General features: G+C 34.2%; 1 protein-coding gene across 8 annotated transcripts in view; it reads right to left on the reverse strand.

Moving 5' to 3' along the window:
* The window catches only part of KHDRBS2 (KH RNA binding domain containing, signal transduction associated 2), a 569,820-nt gene that overhangs the window by 73,807 nt on the left and 481,382 nt on the right, over window positions 1-14,631 (reverse strand). For all 8 annotated transcript variants that reach the window (XR_005367885.1, XR_005367883.1, XR_005367887.1 and 5 more), the window contains exon 7: window positions 14,350-14,432. Coding sequence is in view for 2 of the 8 variants with exons in the window: in XM_038554423.1 (XP_038410351.1) it covers window positions 14,350-14,432 (83 nt within the window). In the remaining 6 variants the exon portion in view is untranslated. The remainder of the gene's footprint in view (window positions 1-14,349; window positions 14,433-14,631) is intronic.

Raw genomic sequence — 14,631 nt, forward strand, 5'->3', positions numbered from 1 at the left:
AATGCAAATACCCTTTTCTATGCTCTAATATCAGTTTTCACAGTTCTACAAAGGGAAATTCACTGCTTTAGATACATATATATTTTTAAAGTATCCTTGCAATTTTAACAAGATTGAATGGATAGTTTTAAAATATTTTTGAAATTCATTCATTCATTCGTTCTGTTTGACCCATAGTGTTACACAAAAAGCACATTATTGAGTGGCCATATTTGCATATAAAGAGAATATAAATTTGTATCTTCGAAAATTAACTAGAGAACTAAATACATTAACATAATGCATACATGCATGGAGAGAGAAATAACATAATTCTCTGCAGTTATCCTGACCAATTTGTTTTGAGGAGTCAAAGATATGTCTCTCACTCAAAGGTAGCTCATGAGACAGAAAAGTCCATAGTCTATTCCCTGATCCATTTGGAGGAAAATCAGTATTTCTTCTAAAAATGATACATAGAATATAGAAAGAAAAGTATTTGAACTTAACATTGAAAGCTGCTCTTTTTCATTTTCATTCAGTGTGTCATCTTTGATAAATCATTTAATCTCTCTCAATTCCAGTTTCTTCACCTTTAATATGGCAATAATAATATTTACCTTGAGTATTAATGAGATAACCCATGACAGCCCCATGATAAGTACCTAGTACATAGCAGACACTCAGTAAATATTAATAACAAGTAATTGCAAAAAACATGAACAGAAATCTCACAGAGGAAGACATAGACATGGCCAACATGCACATGAGAAAATGCTCTGCATCACTTGCCATCAGGGAAATACAAATCAAAACCACAATGAGATACCACCTCACACCAGGGAGAATGGGGAAAATTAACAAGGCAGGAAACCACAAATGTTGGAGAGGATGCGGAGAAAAGGGAACCCTCTTACACTGTTGGTGGGAATGTGAACTGGTGCAGCCACTCTGGAAAACTGGGTTCCTCAAAGAGTTAAAAATAGACCTGCCCTATGACCCAGCAATTGCACTGCTGGGGATTTACCCCAAAGATACAAATACAATGAAATGCTGGGACACCTGCACCCCAATGTTTCTAGCAGCAATGTCCACAATAGCCAAACTGTGGAAGGAGCCTTGGTGTCCAACGAAAGATGAGTGGATAAAGAAGATGTGGTTTATGTATACAATGGAATATTACTCAGCCATTAGAAATGGCAAATACCCACCATTTGCTTCAACGTGGATGGAACTGGAGGGTATTATGCTGAGTGAAATAAGTCAATCGGAGAAGGACAAACATTATATGTTCTCATTCATTTGGGGAATATAAATAATAGTGAAAGGGAATAGAGGGGAAGGGAGAAGAAACGGGTAGGAAATATCAGAAAGGGAGACAGAACACGGAAGACTCTTAACTCTGGGAAACGAACTAGGGGTGGTGGAAGGGGAGGAGGGCGGGGGGTGGGGGTGACTGGGTGGTGGGCTTTGAGGGGGGCACTTGATGGGATGAGCACTGGGTGTTATTCTGTATGTTGGCAAATTAAACACCAATAAAAATAAATTTATTATTAAAAAAATAACAGGTAATTGTCCAATCAATAAAGTCATAGACATAATGCTCCTCTTTTTCATATTCATAAAGGTTGCAATGCTGAAAGAGATTTCATCTTCTTGAAATACTCTGAAACATGAAATAACCATACATGCCCTCTTAAGTTTCAGTTGATGGTATTTAATGTTCACGGGATGAAATATAGGCTGATTATTCATGAGAGAAGTGACATATTTGTTCTGCTCATAGATTAATGATCAAGATAGATGATCTATATAAGGCATCTAGTGTAGAATTATGATCAGCTTTGCAATGATCTAGTTTATAGAAAATGGGTGTTTTAAGAGTACAAGATCATGCTCCAAATGAGACAGAAGTACATTTAGATATATTTTTGTGTTCTGGATTCAACACTGCATATACATTTCTGAAAATGGGTTCTTTTTATAGACACTCTTTAATCATTTGTTTCCAATTCAGCTTGTATTTTTTTGTTGTTGTTGACTTTGACCCTTTATTATATAAATGAAGGGTGAGCAATCTTAAAACAAAAACATTAATCTTCTGTTTTATTGCATGGAATTATCATTAGAACATAGAAATTATTTTAGACCTTCAACTGACTGATTAATTATGCTCAGTGATACATGACATTATTAAATGAACTGTTGCATGCTTTTGGTACAAGTACACAGAAGCTATTGAACCCTAGTTTGAAATGGACATAATTCCAACTGTATACAAATTATCTGTTGGCTGAATCATAATTCATGAATATCAGTAAGATTTCAGTGCTGTAAACATCAGTATAATTTCTAATTATTTCAATACTCCAATCTAGTTGACTTTGAGACTGAATTCATTGGTGCAAACTGCACTGTGGCTATGTGTTAATGGTGATTTATATTCTTCTCCACTGAAGTCATAAATGGAATCTCACCTCTGTTGCATAATTTTCCAGAACCACTTTTACTTATTAAAGGATTATTTTCATGCACCAGACTTTGGAAATTTAAATAAATAAAACAAAGTCTGGGGAAAGAATATATGAATTAATAATGGTGATTCTGTTTTGATAAGTCTTTTCTTTATTTAAGGAAATAAAGCCACATTCTTCCAGAAACTTTCAAAATATAACTTAAATCAGGTGAGACTGTGTCTCCGTATACCACCATCGTGGCATGCTAGAACTCAATTATAATTGTGCATTTTCATGTTTCTTTAATCCCCAGACTGTGAATGGTAATTCCTTAGTATGACCTACGAGTCCCTTTTCTATCTGCCTGGCCTTTTCCCTATCACTCTTCTGTTACCAAACCCTTTACCGTGACAGTAGAATGTCTCCCAGTTCATGAATCCTTTCATGACCCTATGACTCTGACAATCGAACTTCCACTACTTCTTCACTAAGAAGGTATCCATCATCCTCTTGGGATTCAGCTCAGTGGTTAGCTTCTTATTAAAGCATTAGCAGGCAAGCTGTTGCCTTTTCAAACTTGCCTTCTGTAAGACCTTGCTGACATCGTCATTTAGAACAGCTCTCATTGTCCCAGAAAGTTCTTTAAAATCTTCCTCTTCCTCTAGCACAATGGCTCTCAACAGCTAGTGTGCATAAGCATCATAAAGATACTGTGCCTAAAATGCAGATTCCTGAGACCCCATTTGTCAGTTTCTAAATCAGCTGGCCTCATCAGGGGCCCCAAGATCTGCAATTCCACTTGCAGGTGTTTCTCATGCGGAAGTTCAGGATCATATTTTATTAAAAAAACCACACTAATTGTAAATAAATCCACATACAGGCTATGCCTTATTTGTTTTGAATATAGGTACAGAATAGTGAGTGACATTCAATGAGTGTGAGTTGAGTAAATGAATGAGTAGTTTTATTTATTTTTTATTTTTTTGCCTATATTTTTTTTTTATTGGTGTTCAATTTACTAACATACAGAATAACACCCAGTGCCCGTCACCCAATGAGTAGTTTTAAAATACTACATAATTTCTTTGTGAATCATTTCTAAGCTGCCTGACAGTACAGCCAAGCAGATTTGTGGCGATGTTTACAACTGTTCTCACAGAATTTTAATTAGTGGTCAATGTCAATTTAAAGGTTGGTACTGAGCTATTTTTTTGGTACTCTGTTTTTCTGAAAAAAAAATTGAAAGGTACTTGATAAAGAAATATAAGATATGCTAAGAAGCATAACTTCTATTCTGGTTTTAAGAATTAGTATTCAAAAAAGCAGTTCCAAATCAACAATAGAAGGTGTAAATTACAAGGTGAAATGTCACAGAGATAAATGTACATTTCTGCATTTCAGCTAAAAAATCAATTGTAAAGATGCAGGATGGTGTTAGAACTGGTTTGACAGAAGTTCATTTAGGAAGAACCTAAGTTTTCAGTTGAAAACAAATTCAATAAAACCTAATAATGTGACATAGCCACTTAAGAAAACCACATGGTAGAGGCACCTGGGTGGCTCAGTCAGTTAAGTGTCTGCCTTTAGCTCAGATCATGATCTCAGTGTCCTGGGATCAAGCCCCGTGTCAGGCTCCCTGCTCAGTGGAGACACTGCTTCTCCCTTTCTTCCTCACTCATGCTTTCTCCCACCATCTCTGTGTGTCTATCTCTGTCTCTCTCAAATAAATAAATAAAATCTTAAAAAACACACACACATGGTAGGATGATGTTGAAATGAAATACTATAAAATAAGAAGCATTATTACACAGGATATTTATAATAACACTGTATCTTTACAGCAGTTAACTTCATCTGATATAATGTACCTCCGGATCATTGTGCTACCCTTTAGGATGGACACTTGGACAACTGGAGTGGTTTTATAAGAGAACAACTAGGTTATTTAGTGAAATCAGAATCATGATATACCAAGAACAGTTGAGGAAAACCATGTCTATGTGGGCACTGATCCTGGACACTGGCTTGTTACTGGTAGAGTGATGTTTCTTAACAATCACAAAATATTACTATCATACAACATGAGACAATTATTTAAGTCGCGTGTTTCTGTTAGGCTAGAGGTTTGCTAATCTAGGCTGGGGTCACTGGGGGCTCTTTTCCAAGCTTGGATGAAATTGAGATTGACCTTGAGGTTTGGACTGCTCCTGTGTTCATTACAGAGCCCAGACTAAGGGCACAGTAGCTACCTAGAGAAGTTCTTGTCGTGGCAACAGCAAAAAACAAGTGAGAAACATAGCCCTTTTAATGTAGAGGTTTAAGATGTGACATTGTTCTATTAGTCAAAGCAGGATAAGTGATAGTGAGGAATCTGCCTCTTTTGTGAGAGATACTGAACAATTACACAGCAAAGGGTGTGAACATGGGGGCGGGGGATGAAGAATTGTGGCCAAGAAAGCACTCTATCACATTCTGGATATTGATAGAGGGGCATTATCTTCATAAAGAAAAGCTGATACGCAAAACAAAACTAGATTTATTATGTGTAGCTTCACAAGCTGATTACTGATCAATGTATATAAATGGAGATTACAGAGAAGAACATATTACTTCAGCTTGCATTTCCTAATAAGCTGAGGTGTTAAAAACAAAATAAAGTGTTTGGGAAGCAATATGGTATTAGTACAAAGTGCCCAGTCTTTGGAATTGGACAGGAATCGGTTCAGACCTTGTTCAGTCCTGGGCAGATTAAACATTCTAAGCCTAGTTTCTTTATTTGTGACATAAGGATAAAACTATCTACCTCATATGATAATGTTATAAAGTACCTAATACAGGCCTCTGCACATAGCAGCTGCTCCATTTTGTGGCTATTATTTTTATTAGAAACTTATTTCCTTTAGAAATGGTCAAGTGTTCCCTGACTAACTTTCAGACTCCTCTCTTACTTCTTCCACACATCTTCTGAAACCCCAATTTTTTTAAGTTGGGTGTCTAAAATCATTAGGTAACAAACTTCTTACCTAAAGTGATAAACTATAGCTATTTCTGTCCTCCTTATAATAGTTACTTATTTATTTAAATGCAATAATATATATTTTTGGCACAGATGTAATATATTATAAATGCATTGTGTTGCCCTTATAAAATAGAAATAATTCTGAATATGAAACATCAGACCTACAGTATTGTAACTATAGAATTGTGATCCTGTACTTTAATGTACCATAGAGTTCACTATTCTCCTTCTAGCACCTGGAAAATAATAGGCCTTTAATAAATAATAAGCTTCATGAAACAGTAAAATAGGATGTTGAGATAATTATAAAGGGAAATCTAATTATGGAGAATTACTAATATCTTATAGATATTATTTTGGCTCTATTCCACATGCATCTGAGATAAATTCTGTTCCCTTTTTTGAAGTACCTCTAGGATACCCCCAGTGTCATGTTTGGTCTCCCCTTCCTTCCCCCACTCTACAATTTAAAGATATCAAAGTCCATATTTTCCATTTTGACCATGGGTAGTTCAAGGAAAATATCTCCTTTCTCTCATTACCAGTGTTCAGTTGCAAAAAAGTAAGACCTGAAGGTCTTTTGTTTTTTTAAGTGCAAATTGGTTCAGAAGCCAAAGAAAGCAATGAAAGTACAGGAGATAATTCAGGAAAAAGATGGAATAGCATTTAATAGAGAACCTGCTGAGCTCAAATGAGGAAATTAGGCTGAGGCAAAAAAAAAAGTGATGATCATAATTTTCACCAAAGATGAATTTGGTTTTATCAACTTATAGATATGATGACAACCTCAAACCCTATCCAAAAGTTATTCTTTTCTGATATCAGAGTGCAATATCCAGGCTTTCCTGTTCCTTTCCTGTCATTTCAACCAAGTGCCGTACCACTCCTAAATATCTTATAATTTGATTCACTTGAACATGTAGTTCTTATAATGAATTATATTCTCATTTCTTTATCTTTGTACATATCCTTGACTAGCCAAATTTTATTTACCCAGTTAAATCATAGCTTGGCATCGGTTCTTTTTAAGAAAGCTTCTGGAACTTTCTTGTAATCCTCCACTCGATGGCCTCCCATGTTCTCTCCCATGTTGGAACCTCTGGCACATCCTTCTAGCTCATCACATGTTATGTGTTATTTACAAGTCTCACTTCTCTAATTGACTCCAAACAGTCTACTCCTGGATTTTAGGATATCCTTCACAGACCATAGAGTACCCTCAAATAGCCATTTTGAAGGACTCCTTGATTCCATGTCCCTGGAAGCATTTTCTGGATACTGACTTCTTCTCTACCTTGCTTATGAGCAGAACAGAATGACTGTGGCTACCTACAGATATATTTGGTTTAATCTCTAGAATGTTTTAACTTTCAAAAGTTAGTTGCCAATGTCTAAAAATTGGGGTGTTGCCCTTAAAAACTGATGTGGCAAGTTATATTTTCCAAAACTGCGCACAGTACCATTTTCCATCCTTGAACCATGCCAATTCCCCAGTGAGTGGTGAAATCTAATACCCTTTCTCTTGAATCTGGCTGGACTTGTAACTTGCTTATAACTAACAGACTGAGGCTAAGTTGTGAAAGGTAATGCAGGTTCTGTTTTGTTCTTTGAGATATTCATATCTGGTGCTCTTCGCTGCCATGCTGTGAGGAAGCCTATGCAACATGGAGAACTATGAGCGTTCTGAACAGCAGCTCATTTAGGTATCAGCTGACATCCAGCAGCAGCTGCCAGATAGATGAGAGAAGAATCTCCAGATGATTTCACACCCTGGCCATTGAGTGACCTTACCTTTTGAGCCTTCTTGCTGAGGCTCCAGACATGGGAGGAGAAATAAGCCATCCCTGCTGTGCTCTGTTAGAATTCCTGATAACCCAAAATCCTCAAGTATAAGAGAGCATAATAAAAATGGTTATTTTATACTACTTGTTTTTTTGGGATGATTTGTTATGCAGCAATAAGAAATAGAAAACGGGTTTTCTTGGGGGAAAAAAGATCCAGCACCACTTGGTCCTTTACTTCGCATGAACTATATGGCCACAGTATCCTGAACTTGAACAGAAGATAGTTGCTTTCAACAGAGTTTTCCAGAGTCTCCACCACTCCTATTGTTATACCTTGACAATTATATACACTTGTGAACATTTTTGATTCCTACATATGTTGATAACTGTTACATTTGGTTTTTTTTCCTTTTGGTGGAGCTAAGTATCTTTAATGACCATTGAAGCCAGAATTTCACCTTAAGCTTTTTAAGTGGTTTTAATACTAGGCTTTTTGCAACACATCAGGATCTTTAAGAGTCTATGATGATGTAATAGTTCCCATTTCTGAAGCTCTGATTGTATATGGTTTGCCCAGTACTTTCTTGTTTCTTTTTGAGGAGTGTCTCTAGTTCTAAAGTGATCAGCTGGGAAGGAATGACTGACACAGTGACATATCCTGATCTCAGTAAATGATTAAACAGATTTCAGTTTCTACCTGGGACACTTAAGTTTTCTTGGAAGACTCATCATTCAAATGACTAGAGAAAATGGTTTTTCCAGTTTTTCTTATTAAAGTCTTATAAAAGGTATCTTATTGCAAATTTTTAAATATGAATTGACTATTTAGGCAAGTAGTTTAGTTATCACAATTAACCCGACAGTAATAAAAAATCAACAAACACAATAAATAGATAATGAATAATTTGAGAAAGCACATTGTTTCTTTCCTAAAACCAACAGCTTCCTAAGTAGCCTTGATGCTTAAAATAAGTATCTCAGATAAGGACCAAAAAAAAAAAAAAGTGTGTATTAAGAGCTGGAATCTTGCTTTGTTGAGGTAAATCCAGACAATGCCCAAACCACTGTTCATGCATGCAGAGGTCTGTAGATGGCATGAAAATACAACTAACGTGCAGAATAACTGTGGGAAAATATCTCAAATCCAATAACCTTCTGTAAATTCAATCTCATCATTGACTATAGTTTGAAACATAAGAGAATTGAATTACAAAATGAGGGCAAGTCATTTTATAGTGAATAGTACCCCTTAAATGAATAGGACAAGGGGTTATATACTTAATATGATAACTTTTATTAAATTACTGGATAACTGCAGTGACTTACACTTTAGTTTTCATTAGAAGGGTTTCTGTAGACTCTTAGTATCAGGGCTTGCATTAATTTTATAGCTTAAAACAATAGTAAACAATAGGTAAATTGCAATTTTTTTTCTTGCTTGAATTTGTCCTTTGGTGATCACCTTTCAAACAGCATACAAATAACTTACTACATTCTTATTATATTAAATGAATATTCTCTGCAGTTTGTTCAGATAACAGAAATCTATTGACTCAATGAATTGACTTGGGTTTTCAGATGCTATTTATTAGTCTTTATGTCTAAGGCCTCTGGATCTAGCAGATATGATTTTAGTTCAACATTTACTACTTGAATGAACTTAGGAAAATCATTGGAAATTTTTAGGCTTCAGGTTTTTTTCTGTCTCAACTGTTATTGCAAGGATTAAATGAGCAAAGTGGCCTATACAATTAGCACAACAGCTAGCACAAAACTAATGTTAGTTATTATAAATTGTTAGTTTCAAGTAGCCTCTGAACAACAGACCAGTGGTTCCAATTGTGTGAGCTCTGACCCTTGAGGAACTTAGAAGTTGTGCAAGGGGGTCCAAGACCACATTTGTTCACCAGATGTGTATTTGTATGTTCACTGCGCTTTCTGACTTTTCTTTTTTAGTACGTAGATGCTTTCTCATTAATATGGTACAAATTCATTTAAAAGCATTACTGTTTCCATGACAATTCATTATTTATATCTTCAAGCAACTGACACTTTTTTTTGCCTTTCTACTTCCACTCTTCCCTCCAGCCTATTCCAGGGATGACTAACAGCAACTCCGTCTAACTAAGTTTCTTGTCCTCTGCCTCTTAATGGGTTCAGCCAATGGGAGCAAAGGTGGGAAACTGGAAGGAGGCAGGAGAGTGAGGTCAGGGTGTTAACTCCCTGAACTTTCTCGTTGTGGGATGGTCATACATAGCTCCGATTCTGAATCAGAAGTCTCAGTTCCTATCAGGAGGCCTCTCCAAACAGCTTTCTCTGTCTCTTTTCAATCCTAATATTGGTGACAAACACCTTGCCCCAGGGATACCGGTGCCAGGGCATTGCACTGTCCCTTGTGTTTTCCCTGTACACTGCCTCTGAAAATATTTTCCATATTAAGTTCTCCTCAAATTATACTAATTGAAGAGTGCCATTTTTTTCCTACTATGTAGACCCTAATACAGATATTCAAAAAATGATCATTCTAGAACTCGGGGAACTTATATATCAGAAAGATGTATATTCACTCTCCTAGCTCATTCCTTTGTAATTTACAGAAAAGAAGATTCTTTTCCTAGTGAATTCCTCAGCTGATTCATGATTTAATGAAAGCAAAATCTTCCATTTTGATATTTTGCTTATTATACCAGTTAAAACTTTACATTTAAAAACCTTAGTTTCTTAAAATTTCACATCCAAATTTAATTGTCATTAGAATCAATGATCAAAATTGGTCTTTTGATCTTCATTTGTAGTACTACTGTTTCAATCTAGGTACATGTCAGTAACTTTTCCTACATCTATGGCTTTGGTTTGGTATAGATTCCTACTGAAAATTTGGGCATTGGGAAAAGCCAATTGGTTGGTAGAACCTTGTGAATTTACATAATTTCAGAAGATCGATCTCTGACAATGTTAGTGGCAAGGAGTGCATAAAAATAGGATATCAGAACATGGACAGAATTTAATATTTAGTCCAATTAAAGTTGTTAATCACAGGATGTAACTTGTCCTAAGCCAAAGACATCAAATAATTGAGTTCCTCCGGAAATTGCAATACTAGTCCTTCAATTTGAAGCTTGCATAATAAACTTATCAATCCATTTTTCTAAAACTTTTTATCCTCAATGACACAGAGCAAGAGAAAAAGATGGTCCGAGATCCCTCATATCATCATCATCTTTACCAGCCCTTAATAATGTCATCATGTAGAGATGCCTCCTAAGGAATCTTTAGAGAAGTCCCTCTTCTGATCCATTTGAAACGTTCAAGAACTAACGACACCTTGTAAGACAACTGGGGATTAATTAAAGTTGTTATAGCTTATGAACTCCAGGTGAACCTTTTTAGGGTTGTTACCTTGTGAACTTCCCTTAGACTCTTTGAAGATGATATAATTATTCCATTTAAGTACCTGCCAGATTCTACTTTATAATTCCCACAAATTCTGAATTCACCTGTGCTGACTAACTAGTCATTTGAAGACTATTTTCTCTAGTTTTATTTTTATATCAGTTCTGCTAAGTCATACATAATTTAGTTTTACCTTCAGTTTTTAAATTAGAGTTTCTTCCCATTTTGACCATGACAGTGCCAAAATAATATTCATATTGTTTGTAAATGATGGATACATTTTATGTTAATATATTTATCTTTATTCTGCTTTAGAAACTTTTTCCATTTTCCTCCATAAGTCCAAATCATACTTGTAAAAGCCCAATTAAGAAGCCACCACTTGAAAAAAAAACCAAAACAGTTCTAGACTGATTCTTGTAAAGAATGAACTTTCTTTCACTTCCAATTTCTTTTTTTATAAATTTATTTTTTATTGGTGTTCAATTTGCCAACATATAGAATAACACCCAGTGCTCATCCTGTCAAGTGCCCACCTCAGTACCTGTTACCCAGTCACCCCAATTTCTAATACTTGGTTACTCTATAGATGTTTCACTTATATTTATTTAAATATATATATACAGCTTTCAAATGACTCCTCAAACAAATGTTAGGGGCAAATATTAAAATATATTTTAAAATGTTTTTAAATAAGTATTGTCACTGTATAATGAGTATACTTTTTGACACATATAAGCATTTAATAAGTGCTATTTAACTAAACTGTTAATATTATCTTCTATTGGCATAGTTACATCAATAATCTAAATACAGGAATTTAATACATATGTCCTGAATTTTCTGTGTTTATCCACTTCTATTACAAATTGGTACTATATTTAAAAATTCTTCCTCAGAGATTTCTGAAATATTGTTAATTTCATTCATTCATCATTACCACATTCATTTATTTTTGTTCAATTATTCAACAAATCTTTACTAAGATAAAGTTTCTAATATGCCAGAAACTGTATGAGTTTCTAGTTGAGGCCATGCTTTGACCAAAATAGAAATTTTATAATTATTGCAATAGAGAATATTAGTATCATTTTTTAGAATATTTTGTATCATTTTAATTAATTTCATGACCTGATTATTTATTCTGGTTTAGCATTAAGATATCTCAGAAACATTTAAACATTTTGTCAATAAATATGATACATAGAATTCTGCACATTATATTCTCCTTTAGGAAAAAGGCTCTTATATCTTCATAGTGTAGGTACACACTAAGTGTGAAATTCATGTATTCAACAATCATCTGCTCAGTACATATCCTATAAAAGACTCAATACTAGATACTGTGATGGACATGAGGATATAAGTAAGAATAGTAAGAGTGATAGGTAACATGTATACAATTGATTTCATTGTAGGACAGAGAGAAAAATAGCCATAGAGAAATAAAGATGTGCTATTGAAATTCAGAACAAAAACAAGTTATTCTCAAATAAAGGATTCAGGAAAAACATTTTGGAAGAGTTGGTTTTGACCAACGAATGAATTTAGACACAGAAAAGGGAATAGATATAAAAGGAAAAAGAGAAGGTAGCAAAAGTTCATAGAGAGTATCTTTTGACATATAAATTATGTTTCCTTAAAACAAGACATTTTTTTCTGAAATTGTTCTATTACTTTTTGTGCATAATTATGTTCAATTATTCTAATATTCACTTTTGAAATATTCAAAAATAAATTATCCTAATCTCCCATTTCTTCTTCCTTGTCTCTCAGGGTCAGCTAAGCCCATTTAAGTCTTACCAGAAGAAAGATACAGAAAGTCCTTCACTTTTAGAAAATTATTCCAAAATAAATCTCTATCAGCTGAATGTAACTCTATGGAGCTAACTCAAGACGTTATTTTATTCTATTATAGTTGTGTTTTCAGTGTGTGGTAATTTTTTTTTTTTTTACCAAATAGTTTCTGAAACAAGCTACAGAACTTTATTATCACCATTTCTATGCACTAATATACAATGATGAACTAGCAAATATTAGCAGATGCTTTAAATATGTAGTGAGTTTGCATACAATACCCTATCCAGGGTCTGTGACATGATGCAAAATCTTCCCCCATCGTAAATAATTGTGCTGTGTTTCAATATTTGACTGGGACTAGTAAGATATCACCCCCAGTACAAACTCAGCTCATGATGGCTTTTCTATTTAACATACTACATATTAACCATTACTCAAAGTTGAAGATGGCTACTTCAATAATGATAATAATGATATATTATGCTTAGCTTTAAATGTATCAGTTTACATTAACTTTTTCCTAATTGCCTACAATATTCTCTCTAAGAATTTCCCTTCACTCCTTTCACTATGCTGTCCTTCCGACCATGCAAAATGCATACTTATGCACTACATGTAGATTTCCTCTCCTCCATAATGACCTTAAAGTTTTCTTTCCTTGTCATTTCCCAGATGTTACTTAATGAAGCATCCATATCTCTTTGGATCCCAGTAAAGTTGGTCAATAAATGGTCAATACTGTAATGATTTTGTGACAATTACTTCTATTAGTTTCTGTCAATCACATATATGACAGACTCACATGACTATCATATGGATTCATCCTACTTTCCTATGAAAATTGTAATTTTTTTTTAGAAAAAATATTTGGGAGACTGATTTTGCTAAGGATGCATTTGTTTAATGACAATTTTATTCATAATTCACAATTCATAAGTTCATTCAAAACTTATTTGTCCTTCAACTGGTGAAAGAAGTAACTATGGTACATCCTTACAATGAAACACTACATGGTAATAAAAAAGAAGAAAATGTTGATAAACATAACAACATGAATGAATAAATGTCAAATACATCATGCTATCTAAAGAAGCTAGACTCAAAAGGCTACATATTGTATCACTTCTACTTATGCGACATTCTGGAAAACTCAAAATTGTAATGGCAAAAACTTGATTGTGGTTTCCAGGGCCTGAGAAGGAGAAAAGTTGTCTATAAAGGTGGTAAGAAACATTTCAGGTTGACTGAATTGCCCTATAACTTCATTTTGATGGTGGTCACAAGATAGTTTGCATTTGCCAAACTCGTACAAACTCTATCCCCTTAATGGTCAAAACATCCTGTATGTAAATACTACCTCACAAAAAATTAGACTTTAAAAAAAGTAAAAATTCATTAATATCTCAAAATTTGATCAATATAAAGAAATTAGGTGAACAATCATTTAGAGATCCATCAAGAAAGCAAAGGAATTGTTCATTACATACGATGTTTTAGAAATTTTCCTTTTCAGAAGGAGCAGCAATAACATTCCTATGTCTTTTGTTTTACAAATAAAAATTACATTTTAGGGGAAAAAGCTTCATTGAACAAGTGCCTTGTGTTTCACTTTTGTGTTATTTATGAATTTACTAAAATAATCTCCATAAGTAACAGTATTTTGTTAAATACAAGCTTACTTAATGAGTTTATTGGTTATGATAATGATGTAGTCTTAAAATAACACACTATTATTATTAAGAATTGCACGATTATTATCTTTTTACCTCTCTGTATAATATAATAATTCAGAAAGACAATGGAGAAAAACCACTGCTAGAAACTCTCACATAATAGAACTGGAGCTCAGATACAAGAGACAAAATAGTAGGATTAGAATTAATCCTGAGAAGGATGCTTTAGACAGCAAATGCCTTACCTTTGTGTTTGGGTGGCATAGCTGTTCTCATAAGTCTCATAGGTCTGGTCATCATATTCACCCCCGTAGCCATCATCATACCCCTGAGGCAGAAAATGGTAGAAAGACCTATTAGCAGTCAACTTGATTAACTTTGATCTATTTTTACTTATGTGTAAGTACTTATGATCTGTGTTTACTTACTGATGTGACCTTATTTTAGTTTTTATGTTTGGTTAGTTACTCTGCATCAGATTTTACTAGACTAGTAATTTTTTCATAACCTTGACTAATATTTTATGA

This window comes from Canis lupus, chromosome 12 (genome assembly GCF_011100685.1).
Source record: "Canis lupus familiaris isolate Mischka breed German Shepherd chromosome 12, alternate assembly UU_Cfam_GSD_1.0, whole genome shotgun sequence".
Lineage (NCBI taxonomy): Eukaryota > Metazoa > Chordata > Mammalia > Carnivora > Canidae > Canis > Canis lupus.